The following is a 14,155-nucleotide window of genomic DNA, read 5'->3' as shown; positions in this document are numbered from 1 at the left end:
TGACATTGAAGTAATTTCCAATTTGGTTTAGTGAAAACATAGTATAGCTATCTTCATCATATTTGCTCTGCGCCGCAACAATGACAGTTTTTAAGATTAAATTTAAAGCCTATTATGGCAATATTTTAAGAGTCTGACTCACTCTAGATGAAACTGGACTGTTTGTGAACTAAACTAAAATGTGTTTGACACCCCTGGTACAGAGCATCTTTTTTTTTCCTCAAAGAGAAACAGAAATACCACAAATTTATTTTATTTAACTGACTTATTTACTGAAGCACTGGCCTTTTTCCTTGTATTATTATCTTGAAGTTTTCTTGTTGTTGCTGTTTCAACCTTTTGAATTGATGTAAAGTGAATGTATTAAAAATAAAATGTGTCTTCATGATAGAAACACGTGAGAGCATGCGTTCGGTATTCATATCAGAGGAAATACAACCACACTCATGTAGCATGCATTAAAGCACAGTGTCTTGAACACACACTCTCATTTAAAGTCACCTTAAAGTCTTCCATGCTACAGTGAGAACAACTTTGTACATTTATGACTGCCTGCTTGCTACATTGCTTATACTTCTCCCTGTTTGACCTTGTTTATTTTAATATTTGATATTACCTACTCATTTTTTAATCTGTGTTATTAATATTTTAGCTTTCTATTCTGTTCAGTCTGTGTGGAGAATTTCTCCTTGGGACTGATAAAGTATTTCTGTTCCATTTTGTTGCAGTTGTGTATTTTCAGTTATCTCGTTTTTGACCAGCAGGTGGCAGTGTAACATCGCCTGTGTTCACTGCAGGCTTCGACTCTCTGCAGACTGTCACTTCTGAATGAGATGCAATACATGTGAGGGGATCAATCACACCATCTCACAACATACAGAGCAGACATCATGCATGTCGAGAGTAAACAGAAAACAGGAGAATTTGAGCACCTTGTTAAACAGTCATTTATCACTTATACCTCCTCTGATTCATTGTGATTGCGTCTCCTGCACAGTGACATGTTGATGCTTGCAATTATTCCAACAAGATCTTATTGTAATCGTGTTCATGACAAATAAGATCCACCGCTGGACGCTTCATGTGCAGCTGGATGAAAGGAGGCTTCTTCAAGCCTCAGCGTTGTTTCAATAATTCATAATTGTTTGAAGCCCGGATCCAAATGTAGCTCGGATCTCAACTCATCATATCACCATGTGAACTAGGTCAGGGCTGCTGCTTCGCCATGTTCAGGAGGCTGCAGCAGCGCTGTGGGCGTGGAGAGGAGGCTGGAGAGGTAATGGTGCCGCTGACCCGAGGGCCTCAGGACTAATGAAAGGGCCCCGGGTCAGAGGGACCGGCATCAGAGCGTCACAATGTTCAATTATCTCCAAACAAATGGACCGGGAGTCGGTGGGAGTTTCTTATTTCACGGCAAATCGCAGATTACGACCCATCTGACATGTGGAGTGAAAGGATTCGATGTCACATCAAGTACAGTTCTGTTTTTTTTTTTATGGCCGCTGCTGGGCGGAGGGGTGATTACTCATCCATCTATTCATCTTCTGCACTGTCCTCAGCCTCACGCACAGGGAGAACATGCAAATGACACACAGACAGGTTCTGACTCGAACCAGAGATGTTCTTGTCTGTGAGGTGAAAGTGCAAACCACCGCTCCACCTATACGAGACCTTCTTTAAATCTGATTTACAACACATTTACAGCTCATAATTTGATATCAGTTAGTAGTGATTATCTCTGACAGAGGGTCGCTTTGTGTGTCTGATCTGTGATTTTGTGTCTAACCAGTTTGTCTCGCAGGTCTTTGTGGTTCATTATGTCTCTGTGGTGGTTTTGTGTCTTGTTGTGCACATCCTGTGTCTGGTTGTGATTTTTGTGTACCTGATTTTCAACATTTTGCAACTTTATGGTCATGATCGTAGTTTTTCTACATATTTTTGTGTTTCTTTGTGTCTCCTTGTGACAAATTTGTGACAAATTGCTGTTGTTTTGTGCTCATTTGTGGTTTTTGGGTGAGTGCTGTCATTTTGTATCTTTGCCATCTTTGTGTGTCCATTTGTGATGATTATCTGCTTGTTGTTGAACATTTAGCATCATTTTGTGGTCAATTTGAGCTGATTTTGCTTCCCTGCAGTGGATTTGTGTTTGTGAGTTGTTGCTGTTCTGTAGATTTATTTGCAATCTTTGCAATTCTCTTGTTTCACGTGGATTTGTGATGATTTTCTGCCAGTTTGTTCTTTGTCATTTTCAACCTGCTGTGATTGTTTTGTACCTCACTGAGAATGATTTCATGAACGGTATCATCTCAGAGAAATGTTTTTTGTCTTTTTTGCCATTTGTGGATCATTTCAAAATCAATATTTGAATTTGAATAGCTTTATATTTAAAATAACAGGATGATTTAAGACTATTGTTTGCTCCAAGCTTCAGAAACAGTTTCACCAAAGTTAAACGTTTAACTTGAAAATGCATAACTGCATTGTCTCAAGAAAGACAAATATGTTTTTCATCTCAGTACAATTTCAACAAAAACTTGATTTGACTCCATCTAAATGCATGATACTTGGATTAAATAGAACTTACATAGAGCCGGTATCATTTAATCCCTGTGAATGATTACTATGATGGCTTCATGCATTTAAAAATGGTTTGCTGATTTTTCTGGATTATTTTGCAGTTTGAGACATCTTTATAGTGACTTTTAATTGTCTGTGGGAGTTTTTGCCTCATTTTAGCTTTTGGCAGTTTATTAGCTCCACTGTGTCCGTTTTGGTCGATTTTTACGGTTTAAAAGTGAAATAATACGTATTTTTACCCATGAAAACATCAGGTGATGCTGCAAAGTAACACAATCTGACCTTCACCCATTTGATTTGTGCAGGTTTGGGTACGAAGGCACCGGTGGAAACAAAACAGCGCTTGATAAAATGAAAAGTGTCTGGCAGCGAGTGCCAATCCAATAACGACTCATAATTACACAGAGTCCAGTAAAAGTTTATTGATGTAAAACTGAGGCCTGGTCGGATTTATGGAGCTGGAGCTGACACTAATAAACCTTAATACCCCCTCCCCTCACCGTGGGCAGGTTTCCGAGCACCTGGGGTAAAATCATTTGCAGATACGACTCTTTCCTGACGAACAAAACTGTCGTAACGGAGTGAAAACTGCTTAACTAATTAGGTTTATTCTCTCCATCTGTTGTTTCCAGGGATGTGTAGCAAAAATGGAAGCTAAAATCGTCTTAAAAGAGCTTTTTAAAGCTTTAAAAAGTTGTGTAGTTTGACTTTAAACTGAGTCTTGAGGTCAAAGTTTGTTCCTCTCGGTGTAATATGCAGGCTGGGCGTCAAATAACAGTGAAGACACATCAACAGGCAGGTAACCAACATTTATTTACCATTATCAACTTTACAATAAAACCAGTAACATCTGTCAACATTAGCAAAATAAAGAACAGAAAATCAATCCAATGTATTTACAGAGACAAAGCAGATTCAGGCTCACACACGACAGATAAACAACTCTGCTTCATATCAAACCGCGACAGTGAACATAGCAAGCTTTAAGTGTTCTTCTTTTCCATAGTAAGGTAAAAATCAAAATCGTCTATTTTTTTTTTCTTTAAACAAACAAGACGTAGCTTCTCTGAATCTTTAAGATGGTTTTCTCTATAATACACCACAAAATACTTCAAATTTGGGTTAAAATATAGGAATGTAAAAAGTTGGCGAGTCTCTTTAATTTTTTTCTGATTTCATCTTCTTTTTTCTTGTTTTTTTTTTTTCTTCCTCTATTTAACAGTCATTTCAAGTGGTGGTGGTGTCCCAGTATCTCATCCAGCGTCTCTGATGATGCCTCGACTCCATCCATCCATCCATCCCATCCCATCCACCCATCCATCCACCCTCCATCCATCCATCCGTACTTCATGGTGTCAACAAGGTGGCGTTCGAGCCATTAAAATCCTTTTTTTTTCTTTCGACCAACCCCACAGCCTCCACCTCAGTCCGGGTCCAGATGTCGAGCAGTAACCGGGGAAGTGATCTAGTGAATCTAGTCTGTCGTCTCGTTATCATGACGAAAAAAGTGGCACGTCGAAGGAGTCTCTCACATACATGTGTATATATTTACATATACATATATCCATATACATATGTATACATATACACATATATATATAAATATATATATATATACTCTTAAATTTTCTCTTTCTCTCTCTTGAAAAACAGTTCACTCAGTTCATTGTGAGCTGAATGTACAATCACTCTTTCTTTTCAGAGGGAGCGGGGGTCGAGCTGCTCTCCTCTGTGGGTTTCGTGGCCTCGGGGGCCGGAGCAGCTGCCTCCTGCTTGGCCTCCTCCTTGGGGGCCTCCTCTTTAGCCGGCCCCTCCTCCGCCTTCGGAGCCTCGGCGGCAGCGGCGGCGGCGGCGGCCTCCTCCTTCACCTCCTCCTTCTTCTCCTCCGCCGGAGCGGCGGCTCCGTTCTCAGCGGGCTTCTCCTCGGAGGGGGTGGCGGCGGTGGCGGCGGCAGCGGCCGCCTCCTCCTTGACCGCCTCGCTCTTCTTGCTCTTCTTCAGGTTGAGCTTGAAGTTGAAGGACTTCTTGAGGGAGAACTTCTTCTTCTTCTTCTTGGGGGTCTCCTTGGCCGCGGCCTCGCCTTCGGGTTTGGCGGCCTCGCCGTCCGCGGCGGGGGCCGGCTCGATGGCGTCGCCTCCCGCGCCGGCCTCGGGCTCCTTGGCCGCCTCAGCCGAGCCGTTAGTGGCGGCGGCGTCTCCGTCGGGCTTGGAGGAGACATCACCGTTGGTCTTCACATGTCCATTCTCCTGTAAAAAAAAAAAGAAAAAAGAAAAAATGTCATGAAAATGAGCTTTTTTGTAACAGATCTCTTCCTTTTGCAGTATAACTCTCGTGCATTGACATTAACTAGTAAAAAACGCCATTTTCTGTCGTGCATTGCTCTTTTTTCTCAGAGCATCTCATCAATTAACCACCGTGTCGCCTGGCTGGGAGGCGACGCCTTGTAGTACCGTAATCAGCCGATAGGCGGCGGCAGCGCCTCGCGGAGCGCCTCAGGTAGCAGACAGCTCAACAAAGAGCAGGCTGCAGCTCCATCATGGATTATTAAAACACCTCAATTAAAGATCATTTCTACACCCCAACAGCAAAAATCACAGCATTCGAAGATCCTTTAAAAAAATAAAAAATAAAAATAAAATAAAAATCATGAGTAACCCCCATTCATAATAAATCTAATTACGATCAGACGTTTCATATTGAATTCTGAATGTAATTAATCTGACTTATTAAGGTTGTAAAGTGTTATTTTCCCCATCTATAAGAGTCCAGACAGCTTGTTTTTAATCTGGGAGGAGTAGACAGCCTACGTGCGCCCCAGACGCCCCCCTCCCCCTATAAACCAACACGTTGAGCCGGTTCTGGGTTCGATCCCCGTCCCCCAATCAAATAACAAAAAAGAAAGAAAAAAAAAACACGATCCCTACAAACATGAGCCACATGAATAAGACCATCTCGGCGGTTAATCTGTAGTTTTGGATGATTTTAGGGAGGTGTTCAGTGACCAGCCTGTCAATGGGGAGACAGATGATTAAAAAAAAAAAAAAAAAAAAAAAAAAAAAAAAAAAAGCGGAGATGCTCAAAAGGCTCCACCTGACTCGCCCCCAAAAATGTCTTCAAATTCGAGTTTAATCAAGTTTTCGACTGAAAAACGCAACTTTTTGGTTTTTTAAACACATTTATACGGAGTGTCCCTCGCTGTAAGCCCACCCAGCAGCCCGGCGGGGGGTGGTTACCTGTCCGTTGGTCTTGACAGCCGCAGCACCGTCTGCGGCGGCGGCGTTCGCCTCCGCGGCCACCTCTCCCTTGGATGACTGGGATCCCATTGTCTTCGGCGGAGCGGCGGGGGTCTTCTAAAGCAAATTAAAAAGAAAAAACTAAAAAAAGAGTGGCTTCAAGTTAATCCAACCCCAGGGCGAGGTACGTATCCAGCGGTGGAAGGACGAAAATAGTCGGTTTTGTGGTGGTTATTTTGCGTGTTTTTTCCCCTCTTGCTCCCGCAGCCTGACTCGTCACCCCGGTGGAGAGAGACCCTCTAAACTCACCGCCGCCCGGACGCAGCGCTTCAACGTTACAGCAGGTTCAAGGCGCCGCCCGGGGGCGGGGTCTGCCGCCGTTCGACCAATCAGCGTCTGGTCTGCGCAAGCACTGGCCAATCACCTCCCGCTCCCTAATTGTCCCCGCCCATCCTTCGGACCCCCAGCATTGAAATCAACTCAACAGTTTTATAGGCATGAAAGTCCCTAAAAGAACCAGCAAAGATTAAATCATTGTTCATCTTTATGATCATGATCATAGTTGTGCAAGTTTTCCTGTTTCTTTTTTATCTCTCCATGGTAGTTTTGTCTGTTTTTGTGATAAATGTGTGAGTAGTTAGTGTTGCTTTGCATTTGTTGTGTGTCTCCTAGTTGCATATCTCAGTTGTTTAAACTTTGTATTAATTTTGTATTGTCTGATAACCCTTCTTTAACATATTGCAATGTTTTGTGGTCAGTTTGAGCTAATTCTGTCTCTGTAATAGATTTGCTATATTTCTGGTTGTTTTGCAGGTCTTGTAATCTTTATGTGTCTCTTTGAGTGTGTTTTCTCTTTGATTGTGATTATTTTCCACCAGTTTGATATTTTGCTTGTCTTCATTGTCATTTTAAGTCTGCTTTGAATACCTGAAATGATTTAAGGGCTGTTTGTAGTTGTTTTGCAGGTTTGATGCATGCTGTGGATACATTTTTTGTGGTGATTATGTGCTTCTTTTTTATGTAAACATTTTTATATTAATTTTCAATCTCTCCTGATTGTTTTCAACTTCTTTGAGATGATGCCATGATAGTACAATTAGGTTGCTTGGGGAAATCTGTATAACTGCTACATTCTAACAACTTAGCTCTGGTTTATGCAGGGGACTTGTAACGAAATTTTAAGCAAACAGGTTAAAAAATCTAATCAATCTGTTTTTGCTTTAGCAGTACACATCAACTACATTAGGACTGAGCATCCCTGCTCTTTTGAACCCAGATCATCTGGTGACTGCTATTTCAACTGGTTGAAATGGTAGAAAGTGCTTTTTTCTTATGATCAAGACTCATTTTATCAGCTTGCTTCTGGAATAAATCAAAATGTCAAGCAAAACGATTTTTTATTTCTGTCACCCTGACCACAGATCATTGCATTTCTCTCTATTTGGTGGTGCCCTGCAGTAATAGTTTCACTGTCATGTGTCAGTTGACAACAGTGTACCTTATTTTGGTTTCACTATCATAAAAAGATGCAGATCTTGAAATACGGTGTGACTCAGCACTTAGAGTTTCAGTAACAAGTTACACAACAGATGTTTTTTCCTGGAATCATGTCAGATATTTGTAAAGCCATGATTCAGGGTCATGTCATACAGATGGATGCATAAATAGATGGATGGAAGGAAGGACGAATGGACAGATAGATAAAGCATAGTACAATACAAAGCAACAAGTAACACAGAGCAAAACTGTTTTTAAAAGTAACTGATAAATAAAACCTTTTTGCAAAATACAGAAAGGTGATTAGTTAACTGCAGACTGAACACAGTAAAAGACTAGGAAGTATGTCCAGCCTGAGGTTATTTAAGTGTCAGGACAAAATGCAGCTAAAGACTTCAAGTTTCAGTTTTAGGCTTCACTTGTGTTCACCGGGAAAATAAAATAAAACTCATCTTCAATGCAGCTTTAGGATCTGTTTACACGACAATGTTTTCAAATGAAAAGAGTTTTGGTTGTCCGTTTGCAAAATAATGATGTGTGTAGCCACTAAGAACACAACTTTCTGAAAAGGTGGACTCCCTCTTCGTTAAGTGACAAGGAAAACTAAACTTGTAACGCTGCTGCGGTGCAATGTCACCACAAATAGATGGACAATAACAACAACGGCGGCCTCCAGAGTGGCATGACTTCAAGTCCATGTTCTCCTTTGACCTGGTAGTTTCAGAGTTGATAGTCGCCGGGAGTAACAGTCCCACTGAGCGCGTCTTGGCGTACCAAGAACTAGCTCTCACTGACAGCAGATTGCCAGATTCCATGGTTATTAATTGAAAAGAAGCTGTATTAGTCATGAAATTCTAATCACAACTCAAGCGCAAAATGGGTGTCACAGGTACCATATGATTACAATATAAGAACTGTGACTGCAAACAAAGGTGAAAAGTTCAGACAGGAGAGAGGAAATCTTTCTTCCACCCAGTCCCAGATCTCTTATCCCAGAATCTGTGTTTTGGGGGAAAATGCGCTTGTCACGCTGTCACCTTGTGTCTCCATGACTGGCTCTGTTGTTCACTTCCGCTTGTCAACAACATACCAGCAGCGGAATATGCCAATGTGATGATCATGCACATTCCACCTGATCGCCCTCTTCTGCGAACGCATTCCTCGTAACAGCTGTTACGAGCTAAAAAATCCCAGTTATGGGAGGAAAAGACTTCAGTGTTTCAGTGTCGCAAATTGATCTTTACTGCGGCCAATCAGTCTAATTGATTTCGCAAGACTTGGGAACATTGAAATGCTTGTCAGCAGTTGATGCTGAGGCCTCCAGTTTGACTCTTTACGCCGAAGCGTACGTGGGTGATGCATCTGGATCAGGGGCGAACAGACTTTACTCTCAGCCATGTTTCATAATTTAAGAAAAATGCATTTCTAATGTGATAAAGAGTCATGTGAGACTTTCAACACCCATGAAAATATTTTGACAGCATGGAAAAATTATGTAAGATACCACATCCCATGTTCATGTGACTATGAATGGAATACGCTTTCAGCGTAGTATTTCGGAGAGCTTTCCTGTCTGAATTGGACAATATTAATAAGTCATTCATCTAATAATATCAAACCAGAATATTGTTTTCAGAGGAATAATCTGATTTCCTTATTAGAAATAGGGAATTTTGTTGAAATTCCTAACCTTAACCCTAACTTTGAAGTGATTGCTCTAAATGATTTAAGCTTTACTATTTTTTAAGTTTTTGTGAACAAAATTACAAATAAGATAAACTTTCATTACTTTAAATTCAATTAGTCCAATTATACCTGTGTTGTAGATAAGTTGCAAGCGTTCTGTGGGTCAGTTTATATCTAAAGATGGATACACTCACCTATGGTTGCACAATCAGTTGGAGGAAGATGCTCTGTAATCTGGATGGTAGCAAGTCTTGCAATAACCTGATATATAAACACGAAACAGCAACGATACAGTCATGCTCTCATTTGTAGCATCACAGACAAAGATCTAAACTGGAAATCTGTTGAGATGGATTTCTGTGGCACAACTTCTACAGCAAAAAGCTTACTGCAACACAATATGTGTACAGTGGATTACTGCGTTGCTTTTTTTTTCTACCGGTTAAAAACTCACCAAAACTTTATAAGATGTATATAGAAGTCCAAACAGCAGGAATTCCTCCATTTTGCACATCAATGATGACTTGTGAAGCCTGTCACGTCTCAGCTTTGGTCTGTTTAGAGCTCTTTGATCCACGCTGCGCTGAGCCTCCGATCAAACTTCAACCCAACCACATAAGAGTTTGTTTAGAGGCTTGGAAAGCAGATAGATGTCTGATATTTTTTAAAATGAGTCCACTTGTTAGATGTGTTACACAGTTATGATGGCAGCTTTCACACCTCCACAACTGGAACACAGAAACGCAGAAAGAGTTTGTTTTTGACCTAATCATATCTGATAAGTGAATTTGTATGCACTTGCACATACATTTGTTACCCACTGAGTAGACTATTGTAGTTCTCTGTTATCAGGCGGCCCCAACAACTGCCTAAAAAGTCTTCAACTGGTTCAAAATGCTGCAGTAACAGTTCTGACAAGAACCAGCAGGAGAGATCACATCAGCCCAATAGTAGCTTCTCTTCACTGGCTTCCTGTTAAATCTAGAATAGAATTTAAAATCCTTCTTTCAACCTATAAAGCTCTGAACAGCCAGGCCCCATCATATCTTAAACAGCTACTGGTCCCATACTGTCCCAGGAGAACGCTTCGTTCTCAGAGTGCTGGTCTGCTGGAGGTTCCTAGGTTCTCTTAAAGTAGAATAGGAGGTAGAGCTTTTAGCTATCAGGCTCCTGTTATGTGGAACCAGCTCCCAGTGTCTGTAAGGGAGGCTGACACAGTCTCTACTTTTAAGACTAGGCTCAAAGGGATGCTTCAACATTTTATCAAACTGGCCCATTTAGCGCAATTCCTTAGTCATTTCGAACAGCACACTTACTTTTTTTGTGAGGGCGAGCTGTTGTTTATTCAGAGGCGAGTCGGGGAAGGTTTTCTGGACGGACACAATGGAAGTGGATGGTATTTTTGTTCCCCCTCGTCAAACTCATCAAATACAAAATCCAACAACCCCAAAACACTTTGGTGGACATGTTATAATCCGCACATTCACTACGCTGTGGAACACCAACAAATAATATTGTAGTGTTACGACACTGAAGCAAATACTGGGAACTACTTTTTCTTTTGAAATCACTACGCCCAGACGGCATGTTTAGTAAGGAGTTCCGTCTTAGCGATCTTCGCATAAACAACTCAATCGGGTAATTTTGCATTAATATTTCACAGCGTAGTGAATGTGTGGATTATAACGTGTTTTGGGGTTGTTGGATTTTGTATTTGATGAGTTTGACGAGGGGAACCAAAAATACTGTTCACCTCCATTGTGTCCGTCCCAAAAACCTTCCCCGACTCACCTCTGGATAAACAACAGCTCGCCCTCATAAAAAAAGTAAGTATGCTGTTCGAAATGACTAAGGAATTGCGCTAAATGGGCCAATTTGCCAAAATGTTGAAGTATCGCTTTAAGACCTTTCTCTTTAATAAAGCTTCCAGTTAGGGCTGGTTCAGGCTTTCCTGGACCATTTTTCTTGTTGTTGCTGCAGGCTGGGAGCTAGCGAACTAGCTAGCTCGCGCTCTCGCTCTCTCTCTCTGTCTCTCTCTCCCTGGGATTGACAGTTCACTCCACTATGGGAGACTAAAAAGTCAGAATACCAAAAACCCTGGAAGAAGAGGTTTTCTTTGGTGGACTAGAGCCGTGATTGAGGGATCGCAAACAGAACATCAATCGCGGCTGATCCATTGATCTAATGAGACAACCTGGATTCAACGAGCTGCAAAGAGTTTCTAACTGAGCATCAGTCAAAACAGCTGCTTTATTGATTGAATGAGACAACCCAGACCCAGTGGGTGCAAGCGGTTTCCTTAACCCTGGCCTCCTAACATGTGGAACCGGCTCCCAGTTCTGCTTCACTTCTCTCGTTTCTATGTAATGTTTCGTAACCACGTGTCATTGATGATTGTTTCTCTTGTAGTCTATGTACTCTTTGTTTATACAAGAAATGTATGTAGATACAAGGAACTGTCTGTCCTGTTTCTTTCTCTTTCTGTCCCCTCACCCCAACTGGAATAGCAGAAATCCGCTACCAACACAATACTGAAGTAACAATTGAAATTGGAATCGATATGCAGTTGTTGAGCTTCTTCTTTGTGTGCCCATTTTTGGACAGTTGTCTCTTCATCCTTATCTGCATCAAAGTCTGGTAAGATATAAATGATCAAGGGTCAGGGAGTGGTTACAACTGTATTTATGTACAAAGGTAAAAACTCTTTATTGAAGTAGAGAGATAATATTGTTGTTCAGGATTTTCCTTCCTTGGAAACCCACAAAATAGCTGTAGTGAGCAGTGTGGTAAGGCTGTAGTAAAAAGTACAGCGAAATGTGAAAAAGAGGATCTGAGGTTATCTTTGGTCAAACGATCGTAACAGAAAAACATTCCCACTGTATGAGTTAAGACTGGCGTTTATAATCCACAGCAAAAGAAACCATGACTGTTTACCTGCGCACAGTGCAAACCTGCGTTAAATCTTAATTGACCTCACTCCTCAGAGAATGAACAGTCTTTTTTGCAGCACCGCTATCAGACTGGAAAACATTTTGGAAGAAAACAACAAGATTTCTCTGAATTGGATTTGGGGACACATTTACACAATGTTTTCAAGTTAAAATGGAAGACTTGATTGCATTTTGGGTGTGGGTTCACATGACGAGAGTGGTTAGAGCTACTGAAGATGCAACAGTTGAGAGTCAGACGGACATCATTTTGAAAATGATGACGCTTTCTGAAACGTTTCCGAAATGAAAATGCAAAATCGATGCCTTTTCACTTAAAGAGTGTCGTGTAAACAGAGCCTGACGACCACAGTAGGTGACGGCCTTAAAAAATCCCTCCGGACCACAAAGACAGGACAGAAAAGTGTACATTTTTACAGTACTAGTATTATTTCTGTATTTAGTTTTTTGAGGCCTGGACTTCAGCACATAACCAGATGCAACAGGACGTCGCCCCAGTGTGCTGCTGTTCTGCGTCGGCTTGTGGTTCGAGCTCGCCTCGCTGCGTTGAGAGGAAAACCTCCTCTCACTTGTACATCATGCTGTATCTATCTAGCCGGCCTTGTAAATGTCATAATAATGTGTCCACTGTGTACTGTGGAATGCCTGGCACGCAGGCCCTCCCGTCTCCTCAAGCCATCTTCTCCTGTGAATGGGCTTCTTCACCCAGCCTGAGGTAACTCAACGCACAGAGGGAGGGAGGGAGGGAGGGGGGGTGCAGAGCGACGCTGCCATGCTCAACTTATACAGATGGGACTAACATCAAGTGCTCCTTTCTTCTTCTTGTTTTTTTTTTTTTCCCATGAAACCCCTCTGCCTCAGCGTTAGGGCTCATCTCCTCCTCGCCGCCGCCGCGTTTGACGCTCCGCTCGGCGTAGCGTGCGTCCGTGTGTTCGCACATGTGCGTCCGTGTGTTATGTGCATATAAGGGAAGCATTGTCATGGGACCAGCGAGCGTCAGGGGGTGAAAGGCACAAAGAAGAAGCACTCCTTCACACAGACATACATTATTCCTCACACAACACACACACATACACACACACACACACACACAGGGCATCAGCTGTGACAGAGTTCATATAGCTGTACCAAGGCTTGGAATGCAGAGGGGGTGGGGCGCAGGGTCTCTGATCTGTGTGATGGAGCCTTAGATGAGGGGAATAGGGATGAAGAGTGGAAGACAGGCGGAGGTAGAACCAGCCGCATCGCTGTTTGGCAAAGGAATGACGGGCCGATAGCTGAATGACGGCGCTAGGTGTGGCCGGGGAAGTGATAAGAGGTTATCAAACAGCTCTTAGCCCCCTCACACACATCCGCAAAGCTGCTTGAGGGACAGGCTCTGCCAGTGTTTACAGACAAAAGCAGGATACTGTTAAGCAAACTGGCAACAAAACCGTCATCCGTTTTTAAACCTTTGTTTTTCTCAAACTTAACCAGTTAAATGAACGTGTCAGTGTCTCAGTTAACAATCAGTTATTGTCTGCTCAGGTCATCTGTATGCAGACTGCGCAGTGCGAGCTGGATTATTTAGATTTATTCAAGATTTTTTGATCAGTGGTGGAAAATTTTTCTATTTTCCATTACAACTATTTCGAATGAGTACTACAGAACTGCATTATTAAAAAAACCTAATGAATAATGGTCGTCCTTGTACAGGGTATGATCTGTGGAGAAACCAGAAATCATGATAAAAATGAAACGTGCGGTGTTTTAAAACATGCATTGTGAAACAACCATCCATCTTCTATATTGCAGAGATCAGACCGACTCGCATTCACAGACCCAGATCTGAACCACTGATATTCTCACTATGAGATGTGAACACGCACCACTGCTCCACTCAAAGCACTTTCCTTAACTGAGTGTAATGTAAATGTGACAAACACTAATGGAACAATAAATTAAGTTTTACACGCCTCCCAAGGTGGAGCTTTCTTCATCTCAGTGAAAACACGGGTTTCACAGTTGTAATTGTGATCGTGGCCGATGCGACTTTATCAAAATCGAAGCAATAAAAATCACTTCATGTTATGGAAAATTCCCATCCCCTTACATCTCTACAGTTTGTTTAAAATGCAAACTTGCATATAAATTCGCCTTCATGACATATTAAATCTTGAGTCAGATCCCTCTGAATCTCTTAGAAAACCTAGTTTAACCCCTTGCAATATCGCC

General features: G+C 41.9%; 1 protein-coding gene across 1 annotated transcript; it reads right to left on the bottom strand.

The window, feature by feature from the left end:
- Positions 1-3,607: 3,607 nt before the first annotated feature.
- On the bottom strand, positions 3,608-6,127 carry marcksl1b (MARCKS-like 1b). Its single transcript, XM_030120913.1, has 2 exons — positions 5,811-6,127; positions 3,608-4,823 (listed from the first exon to the last, which is right to left on the bottom strand). Exons 1-2 carry the CDS (start codon positions 5,898-5,900, stop codon positions 4,263-4,265), a joined length of 651 nt encoding a protein of 216 aa, XP_029976773.1. The 5' UTR covers positions 5,901-6,127; the 3' UTR covers positions 3,608-4,262.
- Positions 6,128-14,155: the final 8,028 nt, after the last annotated feature.

This window comes from Salarias fasciatus, chromosome 22 (assembly GCF_902148845.1).
Source record: "Salarias fasciatus chromosome 22, fSalaFa1.1, whole genome shotgun sequence".
NCBI classification, from domain to species: domain Eukaryota; kingdom Metazoa; phylum Chordata; class Actinopteri; order Blenniiformes; family Blenniidae; genus Salarias; species Salarias fasciatus.
Note: the sequence above shows the minus strand (reverse complement) of the source record. Positions and strands in the feature narration are given on the sequence as shown.

What these genes read in the sequence shown, in the direction of transcription:
- marcksl1b (XM_030120913.1), bottom strand. Translation starts at nt 5,900, where the DNA reads ATGGGATCCCAGTCATCCAAGGGAGAGGTGGCCGCGGAGGCGAACGCC. An exon ending in CTGTCAAGACCAACGGACAG is followed by an intron (nt 4,824 to 5,810) that starts GTAACCACCCCC and finishes TTTTTTTTACAG; the next exon opens with GAGAATGGACATGTGAAGAC.